The 25338-nt window shown below is 39.9% G+C and overlaps 1 protein-coding gene across 2 annotated transcripts in view; it reads right to left on the reverse strand.

Moving 5' to 3' along the window:
* Positions 1 to 7181: 7181 nt before the first annotated feature.
* Positions 7182 to 25338, reverse strand: part of CDH18 (cadherin 18) — a 360438-nt gene continuing 342281 nt past the window's right edge. For both annotated transcript variants that reach the window (XM_075542989.1, XM_075542990.1), the window contains 2 exons: positions 14937 to 15188; positions 7182 to 7672 (listed from right to left, as the gene is read on the reverse strand). In XM_075542989.1, the coding sequence (XP_075399104.1) occupies positions 7182 to 7672; positions 14937 to 15188 (743 nt within the window). The remainder of the gene's footprint in view (positions 7673 to 14936; positions 15189 to 25338) is intronic.

Genomic DNA, 25338 nt, shown 5'->3' on the forward strand with positions numbered 1-25338 from the left:
GTGTAACTGAGAGGAATTACTGAAACCTGAATGAAGGCTGAACATGAGAGTGGGACAGAGAAAAGTAAAAGGATATAGAGAAAAGAACTAGGAGGCAAATGGGCATTACAGAGGTCAAATACAGACATGTGTATATGTAAATATATTTATATATAATGATAGGAAAATAGATCTATGTACATATATTTATATATTCAGTATGAATGTAGCAGACAGACATTGGGCCTCTACTCAAGTACTCCCTCAACACAAGAACACTTTAATAACCTGGCATTCCGTGATGCTCAGCTTCCAGACATGATTGCTGAAGACAAAAATGGGTGCATAAACAAATGTGTTGGAGAAAGCTGATGGTGCCCTGCTATCAAAAGATATAGAGTCTGGGGTCTGAAAGGCTTGAAGATAAACAAGCGACCATCTAGCTGAGAAGCAACAAAGTCCACATGGTAGAAAAACACCAGCCTGTGTGATTATGAGGTGTGATGGGATCAGGTATAAGGCATCTAAGACTCAGAACAAAAATTCATATCAATGTGAATGAGGGGGAGTGCAGAGTGGAGACCCAAAGCCCATCTGTGGACAATTGGACATTCCTTACCAAAGGGTCACAAGGAAGAGATGATTCAGTCAGGGTGCAGTGTTGCAATGATGAAACATACAACTTTCCTCTAGTTCTTTAATGCTTCCTCCCCCCACTATGTGACCCCAATTCTACCTTACAAATCTGGCTAAATCAGAACATGTACAGATAAGAGTTGGAAACACAGGAAATCCAGGACAGATAAACCACTCAGGACCAATAGTGAGAGTAGCAATACCACGAGGGCAAGGGTAAGGTGGGAGGAGAAAGGGGGAAGCGATCACAGTGATCTACATGTAACCCCCCTTCCAGGGAGATGGGAAACAGAAGAGTGGGACATTAGTCAGGGTAATCCATAAAAATAATAATTTATAAATCATGAAGGGTTTATGAGGAAGTGTGGGGAAGGGAGGGACAAAATGAGGAGCCAATACCAGGAGCTCAAGTAGAAAGAAAACGTTTTGAAAATGATGATGGGAACAAATGAACAAATGTGCTTGGCAGGATAGATGGATGTATGGATTGTGATAAGAGCTATTGAGCCCCAAATAAAATGTTTCCTTTTTTTTAAGAATCCACTTTAACATTGTATTTCTGCATAAACCCTCTGCTCTGGTTCCTATAAAATAGGAACTTAACTGTTTGCCTTAACTGTTTCCTCCACTGGTGTCTTACACTATTGTCTTCATTTTCTATAAGAGGACCTCCAATGTTGGCCATATTCAACAGCATTTTCATAGGTTCCTATTACCTTCTTCAAAATCATCATCTATTTTTAAATTCTGGTTGCCTTTTCCTCTGCTTTTTATGTGCAGATATTAAAATTTTAAAAAGACTAAACCCCCTCCTAATGGCATTAGAATAGCTCTTTAGTGCATTCCTCTTAATGCCTGGAAGAGTGACCTCCCATGTGTCCCCTTAGTCTAATAGTCTAGCATTTATGCATATCTATTTTAAACCAAGGCATTGGAAACGTCATCCTGAACATTGCAATAGACCATTGAGAGTAAATGTGATGTTTTTTGACATAGCAGACATCGCCTTGATAAAATTAGGAAAGTGGAACTAAATATTATGTCCTATTTTCCCAATCCCAACATTGTGTTGCTGGACAGTACTGTTAAGCCATCAGATGATGGCACTGCATGAGCGGCCTCACAAGACTGAAATACCACTTTCTCTACTCACTTTTACTTATGAATAAAGAAAGAAATATATTACAATTGGTGCTGTGGAGCAGATCAAGCACAGTGCACCCTACGAGGCAGTTGAAGACGTCCCGCAAAGATATTGATTCAGTGTGCTCCAGTCCGCTGATTGGGAGTCCTGGTGACATAGTGCCTCCTCCGGCACTGGCCTCTCATCACAAAGTCAGCAGTTCACATCCCAACGGCGCTGAGGGGGTGAAGAATGAGGCTTTGCTGATCCCGTAAAGAAATACAGTCTCTGAAATGCTACATACGGTTCCTGTGAGCCAAACCAACTCGAGGGGAATGGGTTGGTTTTGAGCGTTCTGCTCGTGTCCATGCTTATGGTAACCAGCTCTGCTGGATGGCTCAGGAAATGAACTGATCCTAACTAAATTTCGGTTGTTTCCTCAGGTAAACTGCAAGGGGATTAAACAAATCAAACTAGTAGGTGTGGATCTATAATTACACATGACACACTTTAGAAGCAAGGATGATGAAACTTTATTTCATGTACTTTGGACATATTGTAGAGAGGGCGTCATCCCTGGAAGAGAATCTTAATCTTTAAATAAAGTCAGTCAGTCAACCCAACCCCTGGCTACAGAGTCAATTCTAATGTCTAGGTTTTCTGAGACTCTAAAACTTCACTCACAGATAGTCTCCATGGGAAACACAAACACATGAGCTGCCACTGAGTTGATTCTGATTCACAGCTACCCCACTGAACAGATAAGAACAGCCCCTTTGGTTTCCCAAGAGTTTTAATATTTATGGGAATGAACCGACTCATTTCTCAGCTACAGAGTGGTTGGCGTGCTTCAATTAGCTGTCAGCAAAAAAAAAAAAAAAAAGCTAAATGAGGAGCCTTGACCCAGTGGCTGTAACAAGGGGCCAATAAATAGCATTGGTTGTGAGGAGCAGTCAGTGTGAAGTTCTGTTGCACATAGCATTGCTATGGCATCTAACAACAACAATGATTTGTGGCTTGAATATTTTTGTCGCCTTTATTCAAATATCCAATGGAATTGAAGTGCACTAAGTATCTGAATCAATGAAGATTGTAGTTTCTAATACTTTCCCTGTTGAGTTAGTTAGTTTATTGTGCCAACCTGGCCCATAAACACAGGTGGGGTTAAGTGAAGGGCGGAGGGATAAATGGCTCCGTGAGCCTTGCCTTTCTAGTTCTCAGGCCTCTTGCTTTCTGATGATCGGACCAGGGTGCAGCTGCCTTAGCCAGTTCCCTATCTTAACTGGCAAGGCTGACTTCCTGCAAGACATCTTGAGGAGAAGCCACATGGACCTACTCCGATGCAGCCCTGGGTGCTGGAGCAGCCATGTGGAGACCTCTGCCAGAGCTGAGATGCTTACACATTCACTGACTCGGCTTTCCTCCTGCAGTCGGCATCATTGCGTCTGTGTTGTGAGATGGAGGAGGACTTTGTGGATTGGTGTTGAACATATGAGTTAATGGGTTAATGTTGGACTTGTGGGCTTGGGCAGCACCGGGTTGGGATGTTTTCTTGATGTGCACTTACCCTTTATATAAAGCTCTCTGTTATACATGAGTTTCTGTGGATTTGTTTCTTTAAAGTACCCAGACTAACAAACCTGTGTTTCAAATTTATGATTTCTGTGATGTTTATCCTTTGTGGATTCACATCTATAAAGACACTCCTTAACTGCCAGCATTGAAATTCCAAATGGCACTCCATGAAAAATAAAGAGCTACCAAGATTGTTCTCTTTTCCAAGTACATAGTCCCAGAATATTGGAATTTCAGGAACTCACATATTTGAAGCAGATCAATTCCCAACTCATTCATTTTTTTAATATCTTACTCTCCACAAAGTTTTCTAAAGAGTGTGTATCTAAAGCATGAGTACTTAACACATGTGTGGTTTGTATGTGTGGGTTTAAGAGGATGTAATTTCACTTAGACTATTTTTCCTTCTTGCACTAAAGATATAGGAAGGTCATGCTTAGCTCTGTATAGAGCCCAAAATTGATTATGATACCCTCTTCAATATCGTATTCAAATCTGTGTTGTACAGATGGTCATATAAATAATCTTTATCACAGAACTTTAATAATTTTTGCAATATTTATCAAATTCTCAATGTCTTCTGAGAGCCTGTTTGGAACTCAGAAATTCTTCTAAGAAACACCTTGGATGAAAGCATTGACATAGCCTTTCACATTTCCTCCAATTTGGAAGTCACCCTTGTCAACAGGCTCAGAAGGTAGAACACTATTTTATTGGAATGAAGTCAATGGCTTTCGAAGTTATATTTTATTGATGTCCATAAATGCCAACTAAGGCTTACAAAATGTGCTGAGACACATTAGTGAATTTGATCCCATAGCTGATTATTTGCATCCAATGAATTCTCATGAGTGATGTGCAAATTCTTGGCTTACTAGACATTAAGAGAACCACCTTTGAACACAGACACAGTGGGATTTTAAAAGCAAAGTCTTTGAGTGCTAAATGACTTCACACCATTTGCAAAGCATTTATTTTTCAGCATTGATTTCTTGATTCAAAGCAGCAAAGACTATGGAACTCAATCAATACTTAAAAATCATAAAGCCATTGCCCAACTTCAAAGTCTGTATTAAAATAATACTGAATAGAACTTGAGTGCTTTCATTAACGAAATATTAAACTAAATCAGCAGGGAAACATTTGCAGACTATCACGGCTTTATTTTGCCTTTATAGTTTGACCTAATGACAGGTGGTAATTGTCATAGTGATTGAAATTTGATGAACCTGCAGTGCCTTGTCCTACAAAATCAGGAAAAAATCCTTAGTCCCCAGAATCAGGCAGACAACCCTGATCCTGACATAAATGAGTAGACGCATACACGCATTTTCATCTTAGACACTCTCATCTGCAATATTCCTAGGTGAACATTTTTTAATTGACTGGTTAATTTATAAGAAATTTAAGTCCCACAGCCTATTGGATTTACCAAACCTAGATTTTCCAATCCTGTTTGAAGAGGAGTGTCAAAAAACCCGAATCCATTGGACATTTCCAAAGGCATGCCTTCCTTTCAAGGTGAAGGTAAACTGACATTAGCATAATCATTGCATATGTAGCCAGCGGTTACTCCCCAAAGCCCCTGAACGTCTCTTTTGATTTAGTCTTACACCAGAATGTATGCTACGATGACATGCAAAATGATAAAGCAGCATCTGGAAAGGTAGAATGTTGCAAAAACTTAAATTACATTTTATTCCTCAGGCTTAAAACACAAATTGAGAATTATTCAAATTAAATGCACCTACTTCCCATATCTCAAAACTATGAGATGCCAGCACAGGGCAATTGCAAACCGATGCAATGCTTGAAATTTTGCAAACAGGTAGATTCCAAAAGAAAATGCCTTTGACTTTGGGGTGTGTTAGACTATGTTCCACGAAGAGCAAAGGGGGAAATTCCCTCTAAAGTATTCTTACTTCCTTCGTTTTAATACGGCAATGTATCTGATTTACAAACTTGTGGTATTTTTTTAAGGAAATAAGACTAGCGTGCTATGATTTGTTATTTCAAGTCCAATAGCAGTAACAACACAAAGGTTATCTAAAACAATTTGGAAACAACAAAACAAGAGATTCTAAGAAAATTAGCTCATTTAGAAAAATATTAAAATAAGTAGACTTCTGTTTTACATACTTAGACTGAACAATAGCTTTGCTGTTGAAGGCTTTATGAATAATATAATATCTTATGCAAAATGTATTTAAATATATATCTTAAGCCAATAAAATTAGAGAATTAGAGCGCGCCTGCCAGGCTTTTATCTAGCAGAGCACTCTGCAGTCGGCAATGTGTGTTTGCAGATACTGTCTCGTCCTCACAACACCCCTGTGAGGTAGGTGGGGACCGCGCGGGCATTTCCGTTTTTCAGTTTGGGATCCTAAAACTCGGAGTGATCCGGGGATGTGTTCAAGAATACAGATACGGAACTCCTCCGCGTCCTGGACATTTTCACAAACATGTGAACGATAATGAGTAAATAAAGGCCTGAAAGCTTAAAACTGTGTAAGGAAAGGTGAGCCTCCCATGAGCGTATGAAAGTCAAGACCGAACGACAAGAAAGATCATTGCCATCAATTCAGTTTGTGCTCATGGTGACCCTACTTTCGGGGCAGAAGCGCACTCTCTAGGGTAGTCAATGGCTGCGGTCTTTTGGAAGTAGGTTTCCAGGCCTTTCTCCCAAGGCACCTCTGGGTGGATTTGAACTGCCAACAGTTAGTTAGGAGCTCAACACTTAACTATTGCTCCGCCCAGAGTCTTTAAAGGTATATAAAGTATATGTAAACTAGAAGGTAGTCTCTTCGACTACATCATTATTGTGTTCGGTTCATATGCATGAAGACTATCTGTGATATCAATAAGTCAAATGGGCTTAAGTATACACGAATCAGCACATTGATCACAGTTCCTGCTGGATATGATCCAAACTGCTGATTCCAATGTACACAAACCAGTGAAATAAAAGAGTTCCTCAATGCTTGGTACAGGAGGGTGGTGTGTGTAGCTTTTTCTAAAATTAAATCTTTCCCTGACATAGCAGTACCTCGGAGTAAATCTTAAACCATTCACTCTATCCATTCAAAAACAAACATGAAAGTAGGCTTCTCCCGTGGAACTGAACGGGGTGGGGTGGCGTGGGACAGAGATCATTGTCTCTGTATTCTAGAAGGGTGCACGGCTGGTGCACAGAAGTTGCATACATTATAGTGCAGGCAGCAAATCCCCATGCTCCATCAATTTTGTGTGGAGAAAAGAAGTGGGGAGGGCAAAGGGAAATGGTCCGTATAGGTCCATGACAGAGTGGCCTGGGCTATGGGAAACACCTCATGGCATTTAAACACAAGACAAGGCTAATGCGATGTGTTACAGTAACAGAATGTGGGGCTTCCGCGTCCACCCAGAAAAGTGGAAAGAGAGGTTGTGGTTCCCCTTACAAGTTTCATTTTGTGGTTGACCATCCTTATAAATCATAGACACTGGCGATGAGAAGCCTTTTTTTTTTTTTTTTTAGTGATGCTTGAAAAAATAATCACAAAATAGTGAAACAAATGTCATCGTTTGGCTTAATTCAGGTATCTTAATTCAACAATACCACAGACTTTATTGAGCAATTGAAAATATACACAAGAAATGATAGACGTCCCCCTCTGTGCGGTGGTGTGTGTGTGTGTGTGTGTGTGTGATTTGACTTTCTTCGAATGCAAAGACCCAGTTTCCATCATGAAAAGGGCACTTCTTCCTACAGTTGCTGTGTTCCCTCTGCTCAGTTCCCTGGACTGTCTCCCCACTTCTTCCTTGACTTTGCCAAGGTGGTCTCGTCACTCGCGCAGGAAGCAAATTCCACAGGCTCTCAGGAACTGAGCCCCTAAGTTGTTCTTTCGGATTCTATTTCTCCATAGAGTTCTGCTAATTTCTTAAACTCGGGCCCCCAGTCTCCAAGGTACTGATAATCCTGGTCGGATTGTGTCGTGGCTGAATCCAGAGAGCTGATGGATCCAGCTTCGGATCTCTGGCCCTCATAAGCATAGGTCTGAAGTGAGTCATATGGAGGGACGCTGGGGTCCAGGTCTGCTTCGGCCAGTCTTTGCTTAATAAATTCCTGAACATCTATACTTTCCAGAGTGGACAAGGTCTGATGCCTCGGGGTGAGTTTCACTTCAGGCCTGATGTCTCGTCGGTACTTGAGCTCCTCGGCGGCGGAAGGATTCCTCAAGGCTGTGATGTCAAAGGCCTCCGTGTCTTCTTCTCCGCCTCCCTCGTCGTCATACGTGACTACGTTCTCCCTCACATCTCCCTCGGAAATGATCAGCGGTTCCTTCTTACTCCGCCGCAGGGTGATAAAGAGCACTACAATTGCTGCGGAAAAACGGGAGAGAAGAGGAAGTGAGAACTAGTGATTCAGGTATTGTTTTTGACTGTTGTTGACAGCAGCAATTCCCAGCCCCTGTTATCTGTCCACAAGTGTCCAGAATAACTGGTGGCATTGTGGGCAGGTCTCAGTTCCCGACGCTTGAATACCTCAAAGGATAGTGCACATATTTTTTGTAACTCCCCCTCATGATTCAGTGGAAGACACTTTCTAGATCGAAACATCTGTTCCAGCAGACTGTCTAAATGTATGAGAGTAATCATTTTTTTGCCTCCTTCAATAAATACATATTGGAAATTGTTGGTGGCGCATATCAAGAGCTTTTGATTTTGATGCTGAATTATGCATTTGAATTATGATGTTGTTGAAGGACATTAAAGTACTGCTAAGAAAGCAAACGAATCTATTTTTGAAATAGAGCCAAAATGCTCCTCACAGGCAAGATTGACAACACGTCTTCTCACATGCTTCGGACAGGCCAGGAGAGACCGTCCCTGCAAAAGACCGTATGCTTGGTCAAGTAGAGAGACAGCAAAAAGGAGGAAGTGATCAATACTAGTTTACAAGTCTGGATGTCATTTAATTTATATCCCTTATCAACCTGTGTGCATTACTTCAATCCCCTTTTGTGTCCCCTATTTGCCTAATAGGATCTACGGGCTAACGGACAGTTACAATGCTGATGGTATGTCTTCATCATCTTCGTCTCAAAGTTAAGGACATAGGGCTGATCTATGGTAATGCAAAACATGCGTCTCAGTAAAGTCTGACTTTGAAAGCTTATGCCTATGGCTCACTCAGATACGGAGGGCTACTTGCCTTTAACCAGTGATAGATTTGTTACCTCTTTCATGAAAGGGTAAATGTATAATGAGCCTTACATTTTGAGGGCAATTTTGAGGGCAAAGGGTGCTGTTGTTTGTAATTACATCAGGGCATCATGGCAATCCTGAACATATGGTCCTTCTAGTAAAAGGCAACTTTAACACAAATTGGAGTAGAATGGTAAAACCTGGCTGACATGGGGCTTCGGATGACCTGCTTTTCATTTATGTTAGTAGTGTTTCTGGAGCAGATGGTACACAGTAGACTTTCTAAACATAATTCTTGTATGGATGAACTAAATAATGGGCTCTGTGAAAGTGCCAACAAAGCATTACATGAAGAGAATCCTCATGCAGAGAAAAAAACTTCCTAGGGCTATATATATATATATATACATACAGTTTATTGTTATTAAGATATGGAAAACCTAATCCTGCTGTATGTATATTACTTGGCAAGGTAGAGGCAGTGAAAAGAAAGAAGCCCCTGAACAAGATCAATTGACACAGTGGCTGCCACCATGGACACAACAGACAAGGGGCCGGTGGTGCGGGAGGCTCAGGAGCAGGCAGTGTTTTGCAATGCTATGCACGCACTCACTATGAATCAGGACCAACTTACTGGCAACTAACGGCAGCAACAATTTTACTACAGACCTTTAAATACTTGAATGCCAAACTAAGGTATTTCCAGAAAATACCAAGACAAAAGTACATGCTAAGGAAGAGATGATGATCTATCTGTATGATCTTGAAATATCAGTGGAATTGAGGTGTCCGAAGTGTGTGAGTTTTTTGTCCTTACCCCTTGCAGGTGGCATTATCCATGCGTGGTTATGCGCCTCTCGTTGGAATTGACTTTTCTTTTTCAAACCCAAACGATTGATTTGCAAGTAACATGAGAGTTATCGTCTCAACCCTGCCACCTTTTATTCCTAGTCTGTCACTGCCTTCCCATCCAACCCACCCTGATCCTCATGACCAAGACGTTTACTCTCAAGAGGAGGGAGCGACCCAGGTCTCTTAGCCAGCTCACCTGTGTATGTGGGTATGTGGAAAAGAAGTAAGTTGCAAAGGGTGATTCATGTCCTGGCTTAATGGCTTCATACGCCAAGCATGATTAGAGTCTCCTCTGCCAGCCCCTCTTGTCTTATTAGCAAGTCAAGGGGCAGGGTGAAAAGGAAAGGTCAGTATCAGGGATAGATAGAGGCCTCTAACCGTCTTCTACACTAGTGTCAAACTCGAAGTGACAATGAATTTAAGATCGATGGCCACCCATTTACTTCCGACCCACGGTGGTTCTGTGGGTGGAGAATGGACCTCCACGTTATAGGGCTTTAGTGGCTGTTTCCTTTTGAAAGCACATGGCCTGACTTGTTTTTCCGGGTGCTTCAGGGTGAGTTTGAACCTCCAACCTCTGGTTTATTAGACCAGTGCTTATCCCTGTGTGCATCTCTTGGTCTCCTGATTAGTTAATGAAGGCATACTACTAAGTACCTTCCGTTTTCATATAAAATTAAAACGACATTTTGTAATCTTGGCAGAAAACACCCCAATGCACATGGTGGAAACCTCTCATTGACACATCAGAGCCTCTTTTTGAAGTTCAATATTTAGATAATCACTGCAAACATAGAGGGGAGAACTCATAGTACATTATTGACTCATATGCCAGCTTTGAAAACCTTATAGCTAACATTTCCTTTCAGAGGTTAAAGATGAGAAACTCTCAATAGGTTGCCCAAGGTCACACTGGAACACTGGCTTTGGGGCTTTAGTATATAGATTGTCCACAAACACAAAGCTTACTTTAACATGACAAGTGCTAAAGCAAGGGTTTATTGCTTCTGAGGTTGCTGATGCTCCTTTCTAGAAAGCTATCAGGAAGCGTATTAAAATTTCAACAGTTTTTGTTTTAATTACAAATAACACAATTCGGTTTTTGCAATTAATGAGAAAACAGCTACATCGGTGAGTCTGTTGTTTAAAGGATTTCTGAATATAATAAATTCCTTTAGAATTTTCTATAAGTATAAACTATATTATAATGAATGCGTGTTAAGATAAGATCAAGAAATCTATGACGTTTAGACAAAACTGTCAAAATTAATTTGAGTTTAACAGATAGCATAAATTTATACATTTTCTGTAATTAAATCAGAGAGTACAGTATACACAGAAACTCAATTGAAAGGAAACATTTTTTTCACACAGTACTGTTTCCTGTATATCAAGACAATCCAATTACTTTTCAAATGTTCAAACTTTAGCGTATGAAAAGTTTTAAGTAATAAGCAAAAGCAAAAATCAAAGGATAAAATGCATCCTCCCACTAAACTATCTTTTAGCATGATGATTCCATGTTAAATTCTCTGGTTTAATTATGTCTTCCTCTAGCTAAGATCCTGGAACAGTGTTTTATTTTTAAAGTAAACAGGAAATTATTAATATTGAAAGAAAACAAGAGTAATTTCTGATGACCAGTAAATGAATCAATTGATTAATTAATTGAATGGAACATACACAATTTCCCTGGTTTAGGTCTCCACCATGTGTCTACACTGTAAGGCTCTCGTGTGCTTCAACAAACTTTAGTGGTGTTCCCGGCCTCAGTTCTGCTAAATGAACTTGATAGTTTCTGGGCTCAATGTCAGCCTTGACACATTGTTATTGTCTGTACACTTACTTCTCTCAGGACTACTGGATAGGATCTTTCATGATCTTCTGTTTCATTTCCTTTTTCTTACCTGACTTCTTCACTGTGCTATCAAATTGAAGTTCCTCACAGCTCAGTCCTGGTCCATCTTCTGTTTGTATTGTCCCTAATGAACTCAAAATAGTATATTTCTGATGTCCCTACATCACAGAAGACAGGGACCTACCTTCAGCAAGGTATATATAAAAATTCTTCTTTGACTTCATTCTAAATTACCCGCATGTCTAGTTTATAAAAGATCAGTTTTTGTTTCAACTGGTAGCTCTCGGTATTGTCATCTCTCTCAACTACACTCACAGCATATCCAAGGTCTGCCGTGTCTCAGGCCTGCCATGTCTGAGCAAGGAAGCTGCTTTGGTTTTCTAGTTGATTTGCCTGCATGTGTTCTTGCTACCATGGGAGATGCTCTCCATTTCATTCACACTCACCTATTTTTTTCCACAATAAAAATGTTAAGATTCTCATTTTTGTAAAACTTCACAATCCCAGAACAAAACCTACTCTCCTGAGTATGTTCCAGAAGATCTAAACTGTTCTCTGTCCTATGTATTCATTCTCCTTTCCACCGTTTTCAGCCTTGGCGGTGTCGTGAGTTACATGTTAGGCTGCTAACCGCAAGGTCAGCATTTTGAACTCACTGGTCTCCCCTAGGAGCAAAAGGAGTGTTTGCTCCTGTAAAGATTTAGAACCTCAGAAACCCACAGGGACAGACTTACTCTGTCCTAGATCACTACGAATCAGACATGACCTGGTAGCAGTGAGTTCATGAGGTTTACCCTTAAACCATCATACCATCATGCTTTATAAACTCTCCATGTGGAAGCTGGTGTAGTATACCAGTACCAAAATAACTAACACTAAGAATACCCCCCTCTAAGCAGAACATACTTTGATCATGTATGTGGAGTAGCAAGAAAGAAGCAAAAGTTGAGACTGCTCACAGGGAGAGAAGCCACACTGACACACCGTAAACCTGTGTGTCATTTTAGTTGCAAGAAGTAGAGGCATGGGTGCTTTTGAAATACATTTTCTCATTATAAAAATCTGGATTTTTATTGTGTGTTCAATACAGCTCCAAAGAGTTTATGGAAATACAAGCTTCAAATGTGACTGTGATCAAAATTAGGCTATCATAACAGATAATGTAAAGTTATTTAATAAAAGGAAATGAAAATCTCAAAGAAAAAAAGTCTCTTTGTTTTAATTTAATCGGATTTTATTTAATAAAGTGGAATAGCTCTAAGGCTAAAAACTTTAGAAGTAGTTTTTAAAGTTCAACTAGCATTGATAATAACTAAATAGTTTGGACTGCTATCATAATAGAAATGTCTAAGACAGTTTATAAATTGGTTTTAAGATTACTATTAGCAGAATGCTACTTGTGCCTTTGGAAATAATTTTTTTTTAAATCTTTCAAAGGCAATTTAAAATTTTTTTAAATATAATTTTTTCTTACATTTCTGGTGAAAGTATACACAGCAAAATGTACCAATTCAACACCAACGTGCATAATCTCATTACATTAATCACACTCCTCAAAGTCCTCAACTGTCTCGCCATCCTTTTCTAAGTTACCCCATCATGATTCATTTAAACTGAGTGCCCCCTATATTTTCCCCTTAACATCATGAGCTGCTACTGTAATTTTGGTCACCTGTAGCTCACAATGTTCAAGGTCGGTGCTCATTACCAATCAAGCTAAACTATTATTTGGTAGAAGGATGACTTCAGTCTAGCCTCAATGTAAGGTCTACGTTTCCATGATTATCTCAGAACATCAAAGAGGAGGGTTCATCTGTCTCCGCTACCGAGTCGCGACCCCATAATAGGCTGCCATTCTGTAGCCCATTTCTCCCCATTTCTTTCTTCAAGACTCTTCGATAGCATGTCTGCTAAAACCCTCTGCAAGGGCAGCAGCGGACACTCTAGGTTTCTGGGACCATGGCAAATGGCTAGCTGACTCAGCTGGACCTGCACGCTCCTCCTGCCTGGTTTGCCCAGCCTCCTCCGCCGCTCCAATCTAACAGGGATACATTGTTGTGCCCTGGAGGTCCAACAAGTGTTCTAGGACAAGACATAACATTCAAACACCAAGAAAAACACCAAGAATTATCATTAGGCAAAGTGACTGTGCTGTCCTTTGTATCTATGCCCCGAATTTTCCAAACTTAAAAATAAATACCCCACAGTGTATCTGGCTGCAATCGCATCAGCAGTTGCCTGCTATTGATCGTTTGTCGTCTGTGTCCTAACACTATACATGACTCAAACTTTACCAGTTCAACTCCTTGTTAGGTATTCAGCTGAGTGAGACAACTGCACAAGTCACACTGCACAACATTTACCCCAAGTGTATGCCAGACTTTCCACAACCATGAACAGAAATCTCCACTTTTCACCTGACGGCTCTCTCATTCTCTCTTTTTCAAACGCATCCCACAGTCATTGAGTCCATGTCCACTCATCGGGACTGGAGAGGATTGGATAGAACTGCCCCTGTGAATTTATGTGACGGTAAGTCTGTGTGGGAGTAGAAAACCCTGCCTTTCTCTCAGAGCAACGGATGGTTTCAAATCGCCGACCTTATGGTGAGCAGGCCAATGTAACCACAGTACCACCAAAGGTTCTAATATTTGTTGTTTTGTGATTGGCTTGTTTTACTTAGGATATTGTCTCCAATTGCATCCATGATAAAACATGTATCAGTATTTTATTCCATTTTATACGCATAGTATTCAATTGGCTGTATACAGCATATTTTATTTACCTATTTAACCATTGCTATAATTTTTACTCTTAGGGTATTGTAGATATCTGGTGCTCATACCAGTCCCTTAAATATAAATCCAACACTAGGATTCCTGGTTCCATATTTAATTTCTAAAGGATAGCAAAACTACTTTCCACAAAAGTCACTACTGTATGTTCCCCGGAAGAACAAACAGATAAGGGTTCTGCACATTCTCATCAACACTTCACTTCCGTTTCCTCTTTAATTTTTGTTACTGTTATTATTATCATTTATTATTGTCTTAGCCATCCTAATAGACATAAACTGGGATAGCATTAGGTATTGATTCTCATATCTCTGATGAGCAAAAATATTGAGCATCTTTTATATATTCATGCATATGGATACATAAGCCATTTGAATATCCTATTTGGGGAAATATCCATTCCAGTCTTTTGCACATTTTTTGATTCCCTTATTTGTCTTCTAAAATTAATTTTTAAGTTTATATATATACATATATTTTAGATATGAGATCTTGAGATTTAGAAAAAATTAATATTGAATCTTTTTACACATTAAACTTTCCTTAAAAGCTTTATTTCAAGTTTCATCATCCGGCAAAGTTTGCATGATAATTACATCAAATTGTTTCTGGCTTAACTATAGTATTACAAATTCTAGTTAATATGTGACTCTTTGTGTGTATAGATGTGTGTGTATATGTATCTATACACAGATCTACATATATCTCTACCATTCAGTCTCAATTGTTCCTTAAAAATTTATTTTTAACAGTTTTATTGACAGACAATTTACATATCCTTACAAGTGAATACTTCATTTACATCAGGAAGAACAGTAAAACAAATTGACTCTCCCTACCCACCCATCGCACCCCCCCTTCACAGTGCCCCGTAGGTCTTTGAAGGAGCATGAAGCCTCACCCCCAGAAGGCATTAGGAGGGCGAATGACTTACCAAGGAGAATGACAACACACAGAAGGATAGCGATTAAGGCTCCTGTACTCAAGCCCGCTGAGGAGAGGAAGGCTTCCGCATGGCAGGTCCGCACACGCCCATCTCTCTCGCATGCACAAACCCTGATGGTAAGGGTGCTGCTGCTGCTGAGAGAGGGGATTCCACCATCAGAGATCATAATGGGGAGATAATACACATCCTGAACAGTTCGACTAAATCTCCTCCGCCTTGTCAGAATGCTGGCTGTGTTATCTATGACAGACATAAGCAAAACAAAATGTACTTAGTAACGCCGCCATTGAGATGCACATTTCCTTTAGTGGATAAAATGGGTATGCGAGGTTGTTTTCTCTTTATTTGCTTGTTTAGTCGTTTCCCTTCATGAGATGGACAGGAGCACATGGAGGGGCAATGACTGAGGAGTCGCTAGTATTGATTCTTCGCTGGAGAGTCTGATGTGAACAAATAATACAGCATAAGCTAAAGGGGAGGAAAAGTAGTGGAGGAAGCAATCAACGTCTTACACATAAACCTTGTTAGTCAAAATATTTCAAAGGGTACTGATAGCTTTAAGCCGTTACCTTCCAAACTTTGGGGTGAGCCACTGGGCCTGATCCCAAGCCTGATCATTCTGAATATACAAGATGCATTTTCAGCAAACTATCCAGGTATCCAGGTGCTGATGATGTACAAGTAAGATGTCCAAACCACTGCCAAAGGCAACATGTAGCTACAGAGACAGCAACTCAGCCAATCATCTCCTTTAGATGTGGCTCTGAATTGAGACACTCTACTTACAGAGAACACTCAATGGAGAAGCCCGGGTGGAACAATATCGATAATTATCTGTATAGACTTTGGATTGCAATCAAAAGCTCCCCATAAAATCCCAACCCACTGCCATCAAATCCATTCCAACTCCTAATGACCCTACAAAGGTTTTCTGAAGCTGTGTATCTGTATCCTTATCTTTCTTCCCAAGAGTAGCTTGTGGATCTGAATTGCCAACTTTGCATTAAGTAGTGCAATCCTTACCAGACGGTAGCACCAAGACACTGTATTATATGAAATGCCTGCACGAGTTATTTTGTTAGATACCAACAACCTTTGGAGGGCGATGATATTAAGTCCCTTAATTTATGGACCTTCAGTTGGTTTTGTTTCACAGCTACTTGGCAAAATAAAGTAAAATTGCCCACAATGAGTTTCCAAGGCTCTTCCTCCTTATAAAGACACATTGCCTCATTTTTCTCCTTCACTTTACAGAGTAGCTGGTGATTTTGAGCTAGGTTACCAGCCTAGCGCTTAATGATTACAACACCCAACTTTCTTTTCCTTTATTTGATAGGAAAAATAACTTCTATTCTTAGCACTCATTTAAAAAGAAATAGCTTGCATCTCAAAGGACAAGTGACTCAAGTTCTCAAAGCTAGGGAATGGTTAGGTTTCAACTGTATTATAGTCTAGAACCCTGATCAAAATAATCAAATGCCTCACTGCCTCCAATAACTCAATTCCAGTCAGCAATGAGCCATCAGACACATATACTATCTCGACTATTATTGTGTCCAGAATGATTGTGCAAAGGGACCCAGGCAGAGTGCACTTGTAAGTGGGGCTAAGACTCTCTCAATGGATGGCTTGTTTCCTCATTGGCAGATACTACCTGGGCAATTACATTCCTACATGTGACCCCAAATCAATGACTCAATTGCTGCAAGAGTAAGAATTAAAGCTGGTCTAATTCTGCTCGACCCACACTCTTTGGAAGGACCAGCATAGATCCAGAAATGCCTGTGAGATCAATCAAGGTGGCATTAAAACTAGACAGTGCACGATTTTGTCTCTGACCAACCGTTCTTCCTCCCACCATCATCCACCTGTGTGGATTTCCAGGGTATGTATCCCAGTAAGCATACTGCACAATAAAGACCATTTCCAAGTCATCTTCCCAACCTCTGACAACACCTTTGAGTTAATTATTTTTCACTATCATTGATAAATTGATCATTTATATATTATGCATTGATAAATGAATCCAATAGAAATTAATTTTGTTAGTAAGTCTCCCAGGTAACATTGTTAATAAAAGTCAGGAATAAGTAAAGAAGTGTATTCAGATAGAAATTGGCAAGGTTACATTCAGGAAGGGATTGATTAACAAACCTACCATGTATATGGACAGAGAATTAATATATGTTAATACTTATTACATCACCATCAAGGTGCTTGAACTCAAACTCACCAAGAATGGAAAGGTTTCTGTGCTGTAAGTCCCTCTTTCCGGCAGCACAGACTCCTAAAGCCATAGTGCAGCTCTAATGCATAGAATAACATGTTCGACTTAGATGTATGTTTATGCATAACTATCTATACAGACCAACTGGCTACTCTGAATAGAGCATGAAAAGAAGAAAAACATGCATCATGGGAATAGCGTGACTGTTATGGAGTCTCCAGGAAATCCTGAACTTTAAAGAAAGGAATCTGTAAGTTGTGCAATATTGCATCACGAAGAATGTAAGTTCTCCTATCTGCAACAATTCTCTAGTCTGAGGGAAGTAGAGGAACCAAGGTTCAACAGTAGCCATTCTTTGCTGTAAGGCACTGATCTTTGAACACCAAGACACACTCTCTCTCTCTCTCTCTCTCTCTCTCTCTCTCTCTCTCTCTCTCTCTCTCTCTCTCTCTCTCTCTCTCTCTCACACACACACACACACACACACACACACATACACACACACACACAATACGTGGCAAGCTATAAGACGTAATGGTAGACAGAGATTCTCTTTAGTGGCTCGAACTTGATGTAAACTTTCCTATATTTATCTGGCTGGCAGGTTGTTTGTTCTCAGCATCATTATTGGAAATGCAATTGAAAACACGCTCAGTAACAGAGAACCCAAACTGTGCTTCCAACCCATTTTAAGTTCTAAAATAAAATGTTCTCAAACTAAGAAAAAAAATGTTCTTATTTATTTATTTATTTAGTTGGAGGTTTTTCTTCTTTAAAAAGGAAAGAAGATTCAGGAAGTATACCTTTGTCCTCCTGGAAATTCTTTGCACTGCACAATAATGAGCTCTTGACAACGGTAACTGTGCATCTCACAGTAACGGAACAAAATGTGCTTAGCCCAACCATGCTCACTGCAGACTCCAACGGCAAAACTTTGGACTAAAACTAACAGAATAAGAAATGTATATCTTTATCTATCAATCTATCATCACCTACCTTTATACACCCTTTAGACTGGTATACAGATATAGATGTATTGATACACATTACACACATATAGCTGTATCAGTTTTGATTTTTTTTAAATCTTGAAAAAAACTGGAAAATGAGGCAGCAACAGCAACAAAAGAGCTCTAGTCCAGACAAAGACTACTTTAAAATTCAATGGAGGCTTTGCCAAAATTCTTACATCGATATCCAAGTGGACAAGAACTATTAATGCATGCCAAATAAAGGGAAATGGTAGCAGATGGAACATCTGCTTATAGGAATTATCAAGGTTAAATAAAGGTCAATCTCTAATAATATGCACCTAATTATGGTTACTATGCCTGACTTACAATTGATTGGGTGGAAAAAGAATTTATGGAAGAGTTGGAAGCCAATTTAACATTGTAATGATTTATTTTGGTGGATTAGGATTTAAAGAGATTTTAGTAACAATACTAAAGACCATGAATTAATAGGGAATCATGAAGTAGAGGTTGTAGGTGGTAAGCTTTGAAATAATATGTGAAAATATACATACATGGGACATCTCTGGATTGTGAACATGATCTGATAGTAAATATGCTTTTAAGTAGAATTTGTAGGTAAGCCATAACAGTTTCTAAAGACTCTTACTTAGCTTTCCTTTAATGCAAGAAGGGAGAAATGCAGGGCCTTCTACTCCCATAACAAATTAAAGCCTCAGGAACTCACAGGAGCAGTTCTGCTCTGTCCAGTTGGGTCACTCTGCATTGGCCTGGACTCAGTGGCAGTGAGTTTTGTTTTAGGGCAAGAAAAGACTTAATCTTTTCCATCTTTAAAGCAGGCATATGCCACCAATGAAGATGATTCTCATGAAGGATTTCTTGCAATAGATATGGGTTCAATAACATTAAAGGGAAAGACTGAATTGTCTGTAGGTAAGCCTGGTGGCTCTGTCAGGTAAGCCTTGGAGTGCTAACCACAGGAGTTGTAGTTCAAACCTAGCAACCACTCCAGGGAGAAAAAGTGGGGCTATTTGCTCCCTTGAAGGTTTGCAGTCTTGGAACCTTCTCTAGGCTCACTATGAGTTAGAATGGACCTGCAGTTATCTCTAAGTGGAAGCTCCTAATGTGGGAATTACTGTATACATTCAGAGTCCAGAGATAACGATGCAGAGCTGTCCATTAGGTGTGTCTGCGACACGTCTATGGCACAGTCCTTCTTCATGGTTTCAGGTTTTTCTGCATCATCTTTTCATTGAGAACAGAGACGTTCTGTGAGTACTTCTGAGCCTGACATATTAAGGATGACACGGGAACTCAGTGAAGTCTGCTTGTAAGACCTTTACTGGAATGAACAGTCACAATGTGAAAGTTCTGCTTAACAGGTATGGATTTAGGTAAACAAAGGGCTTCTGGAATTCCCCCCAAATTGTGGATTTCTCTTCCTAATCACTGTTTTTCTTTAGATAATTGATGTTTCTGTTATTTACAACAATCAAATTCTCAGTTTTGTGTAGATATAGCCACAATGATGTCTCAATATTTGAAAGTAGGTCGAGAGTCAAGCCTCACTATGTTGCTGTAGGTGCCAGTGTATTGTCCAGAAAAGGAAATGGAGGGGTACAGTGGGAATCGGAGGTATCGCCATACAGACTCATATTGCTGAGTCACGTAGATACATAAAAAATATCACCATCATGGCTGTTCCAAAACTGAAATTTTGAGTCTCTTTAAAAGCATCAATCATTACTATTTCGCAATTATAGCTTTAAGAACTATTGAAAATTTATAACTGGCTGCTAATTTGTGGGGATCATCCATATAAAATGCATATAGTGAAATGTATCATTGGGGAGCTACATCAATAAAGAGAACATGAAGTAAACTGTGCTCTCCTGAATGATGCACTGACTTTCTGCCTTAGGGGAGCATGGGTGTTATCTCATTTAGAAATAGTTGTTGTATTAAAAGACCAGGATAAACACACACATACACAAAGTGAGAGATGGAGAGAGAGATAAAGAGAGATAAAGAGAGAGAGAGAGAGAGAGAGAGAGAGAGAGAGAGAAAACCAAGCATCATTAGGGCTACCAACCTGGAAGGATTTTGCTTTTGCTTATTATTCTATAGAATTATAAGAAAATTAACTTGCGTTCTTTGAATCCACTGATTTGTGGCATGTTTGCTACAGAAAGACTGCATAAGGAAGACATTTTCCTGTATTGCTAGCAGCTGGGAATCTGCGGAACTGGTTAGCCTAAGACAGTTTCATCTAGCTTCTCAGTCGACTGGCGGACCCGTACATTTACAGCTGAGTCAGCATCCTGCCATGTTCTCTTTGTTTTGTTGCCTTGAAAGGATACATGTAGAGGGCGTGGAGTTCAGATAGGATGTTTTGAACTAGTAGTATGTGTCTCATTATTTCTTTGCTCAATAATATGAAGAATTTGAAGAAAAAAAACAACCTGAAGAGTCTTGTTGGGTGAATTCTAATCTGACTACTTATTTAATTTATTTTATAAACGATATAATTTTCATTAAAAGGAGATATGCTTTTACAAATTACTTTTTGGGGGGTTATATTCAATTACATATTTTCCATATATTTTAGATACTATTAAAAGCATTTCTTCTTTGAAGATTGTAAATAGACAACTATTTGAGTGGAGACTTTTTTAGATAATATAGGTATGAATTTAGGCTTTGGTTTGAAATACAAAGAATCACCTAATAGATCACTATAGTAATATTGCCAAATAATTCATAGCAACAGAAATGCTTGAGACTTCCCGGTGTAGATTTCTGTCTCTAATGAGGGCAACTTGTTTTTTGTTTTCATTTTTCATTGTGTCAGTGGGAAAAAAAGCAAGTCCGGAGAACCTCAATTTACACAAGATGGATAAATTAGAATAGTGTCATGTTGCTTTATTTTTAAGTCCTCTAGTAGCAATAAGATTCCCCTGGGTGACTCAAGCAGTTTGTAATTGGCTGATAATCTAAAGGTTGATAGTTTGAACTCATCCAACTACATCAAAATATAGAGACTTTGTGGACTACTTTCATAAAGATCTCAGCCAATGCAACATTTTATAACACAGTTACAGTGTGGAACGCGTGGGGTAACCATTCATCGGAATGAACTTAACAGTAAGGGTTAGTAGCAGTAGGTTTCATTTATAATTTTACTATTATCACAGTCTATGTATGAATCAATATTGTTTTGCCTTCCTTCAAAATTTCTTTCACATAAAGGGTACTCAATAAATAATTACTTGAATGTCACTCAGCAGGAGTTAGTCTTCTGTTACAGTTCCCTTATTATGTTGACATGTATTGATAGGGTACAACTAAAATTGACCAATGTATCTTGTAATATATCAGCAGCAGAATCTCATGCTTTCTAATAAAATTGCCTCTTAGCCAGACTTTAAAATACCCCTCCTTTTAAACCTAAAACGCCTGAAAGTTCAGTTTCCAGAGATGAGATTCTTCCCAGTCACTTAAGTATGTAAACACCCTCCTGGCCTCCCAAGTTTTCCTGTCAATCTGTGTGATCCAGATTTGCATCTTGGGATACCATCATTTTGACGATCTGTCACAAATGCTTCTTGAGAATGCACAAACGCATTCATTTCAGGACCAAAATGTCTGTTTACAAATTCATAAGCAACACTGTTTAAATTACTATACCCATTTGTACTGGTGCTGTCAAGGGACATACTTATTTCTCTATACTACACAAGGGGTTAAGAAACCCCGATGGCACAGTGGGTACCTAGTATGCTGCTACCTATGGGGTCTGTGGTTCAAACACACCATCCACTGCATGGGAGGAAGATCCGGCTGTCTCTTCCTTTAAATACTTAAAATCTCAGAAATCCAAGGGGGAAGGTCTATCTTTTCCTCTTGGGTCACTGGGATTTGGAATCTACTTGGTGGCAGTAAATTTGCATGTTCCCAAGGGGGTGGTGGATGGCATTCTTTGTGAAGGTTTGGATGCCTTCTCCTGTGAAGGAGGGGTGTGGTGGAGCTGCTGTTTTCAGGAGCTGTCTATTCATTTCCATCATGAGCCTCTTTACAACAGAAGGTCCCACTGCTCAGTTCTGGGCCACCCAACATTGGTCGTTAAGCTTGAGCCCTTGTTGTAGCTACTGGGTCAATCAGCAGGAACAGAAAAACAAACAAACAAAAAGTCAGTTACATTGCCGGGAAAGTGAGCATTTCAGGTAGGAAGGTCTTCACCATACTGCTGGGGAAGGGAGCCCTCTCACAGTATAGTTGAACTTCATGATGTAGACAGAGCCAAACTTTCAAGAACCGTCATTTGCTTCTAATGCATAATTCCAGGTAATAAGAAACAATTGCACACATCTATCTCCCCCTATCGATTTCTGTCTCCTCTCTATTTCTTTCTCTGTCTCTGTCTCGTTGAATTCAGCCCTACTTTTCGAGTTAGCCTTCCCCAGGAGGACACAAGAGCCTTGCCTCAGAGCTGCTCATATTCTGGCAATAGATTTAACGTGAAGCACCTGCTGAAGAAGAACAAGGATTGGTGCTTTCCATATAGATAACAAATCAGTGTAATGGAAATCAGAATTCTCACGATTGTACCAATAAGAAACAGCATGATAAATGGAGAAAAGATCAAAGTTGTTAAGGATTTCATCTTGCTTGAAACCATAATTAAGGCTCACGAAAGCAGCATCCAAGAGATCAAATTATCCTTAGCACTGGGTACATCCGCTTCACAAGACTTCTTTAAAGTATGGACAGGCTAAGGTGCACCTGACCCAAGCCATGGTATCTTCAATCTCCTATGCATGTGAAAGGTGAATATTGTATAAGGAAGACTGAAGGTGAATCAATGCACTTGATTTATGGGGCTGGCAAATAATTTTATAAGTATCACCGACTTCCAGAAGAACAAACTGGCTGTAGATGGAAGACGTAGAGCCAGGAGCTCTTGACAAGCCATGTACTTTGAACCTGTTATCAGGAGAGGCCAGTCCCTAGAGAAAGACATAATGCTTGGTAGAGCAGAGGGGCAAAGGAGGGCCTTTGACAAGAGGAACTGACACGGTGGTGGAAGAGATGGGTTTAAACAAAAGAACAATTGTGAGGGTGGAACAGGACCAGCCAGTGCTTCATTCTGTTGTACTGAGAGCTCACGTGTATTTGGAGCTGACTTGATGTCACCTAAAAACAAGAGCAACCTCAGAAGGAATGGATCAATGCTAAAGGTGAGGGCAGGGCGGGGGCATAATATGTGCCTGCGTGGCAAAGCACAGTCATGAGAGACTCAGACGGGCAGTGTCCTGGCCGCCTCACTGAACGTAGCCACATGTCTCCACAGGCACAGTTACTGTCACCTCCACGAGAGGAGGCTCAGACTGGATCTGTCTCATGCTCTCAGGACAGAGCGTAGTGCACTATCTTGTTTAGGAGAGGAAAAATTGCTAACTGGTCTGACACTGCATGGACCGAAACAGAATTTAAATGATTGGACTCTGTAGACAAATTAAGCACATTGCAACACCAGCTGTGAGTTCTTGTCCAGAGGACAAAAATAAACTATGGGATTATTGACAACAAATCTGAGAATGCCAAAGAAAGAAAGAACCATCATTAAAAAAATACCTCCCACCATTTCTAACATGTATCAAACTCTATAACTGCATCGCTCCACTAATGGACTGCTAGATTTGAAAGAAAAGGTCCCAAAAGATACATTTTAAGAGCTACATTGTCAACTTTGAAAATATCCCTTCTATTTCCCTCAGTGCAATGTACATTAATATATCTAGATATCCTTAACTGAACGCAAATAGCCACAAGGCAAGACTGTATTTCCTTATGCTTCTTTTTAAGTGGTTTGCTAAAATCATAAAGCAATTTCTAAATGATATCACTTTCATTAATGGAAGTAGAGATAAATCATTAAAATAGTAAAGAAGCCAAGGGGGAGGGAGGAGGAACCTCAAATGTTTAAAATACTGCAAAAAATTTAAGGAATATTTTGTTTAATATGATTTTTAAATGGTAATATTAAGTTCAGGTATTTTTGCTTTTAAACACACATGATTTGTGTTCATTTTGAAGAATGGAACCATCTATAAGAGTGGAATATATCTATATATACTTTATGTATATTTGTATATACATGTGTGTCTATATATAATAATAGAAGTATAAACCTAGAGATAAGTAAAAGCAGTAGTATGATGGAGTGAAATTTCTTAATGTCTCTTCTACCTTTTCCACCTAAGTCTCTGCAGCTCCCATCAAATGCCTATGTGAAACCATGCACATTGGGTGTGTATAACATGAATATTCAATTTTTGTCACACACATCCCTATGGCTAGAGAACCCTCTGGACGGACCTTGAAATAGCATGTCTGAGACCTAGACCTCTGCCTGAAGTGGTGGAGGCCAGTGAGACCAGATGCACCAGAGACTGTGGAACAGAGACTCAGAGGAACAGCACCTTGACTATGAGCTCCTTCTCCTCATCCGGCCCAATGGAAATGTGGGACAGATGGACAGGAGGGATGGCTTCCTGGTCTATGGAGGCAAAGGCCAAGGCACGATGTGACCCAGAGATAGAAGCAGAGAGTGACTTGGCTGCTGGCTGAGAAGACCCATGGCTATATCCTCACTGTCTGCTGATCCTGACTTGTGGTAACCTAGGAACGTCCCCTATAAGCCCCCTTACAGGTGAGTATTGTTTCTGTATGGCAATTTCAACGATTCATCAAACCCAACATAGATAGAGATTAGTACGGGGTGGTGTCAGAATAGGTAAGGAAGGGTGGGCCATGCGGGCTGGTCTGACCCTGGCCTTGTGGCAATAGGAAAGCCCGAGGAGGACAGCTATGTGCTGTAACAGATAGTCCTGATGGGAACGCACCAACAGATTTACCGGAGAGGGCCTTTCAAATTAGACAGTTAGACAGGCACACTGAATGTGCCAGAGAGAGAGACAGACAGAGAGATGCAGATAGTACGAAGGACCTCTTCAATGACTGAAATCTGTAAGATTTACACATGCACCTTATATTTAGAATTAAGCCTAGGAATTAAACGGGCAGATCTCTGATTCCCAGGAAGCCTGGTCCCTCAAGAGACGGGATGGGGATGACAAAGCAGAACAGATTTACTTTGATTTACTAATGATGATTTTATAATGAGGGA

This window comes from Tenrec ecaudatus, chromosome 2 (genome assembly GCF_050624435.1).
Source record: "Tenrec ecaudatus isolate mTenEca1 chromosome 2, mTenEca1.hap1, whole genome shotgun sequence".
Lineage (NCBI taxonomy): Eukaryota > Metazoa > Chordata > Mammalia > Afrosoricida > Tenrecidae > Tenrec > Tenrec ecaudatus.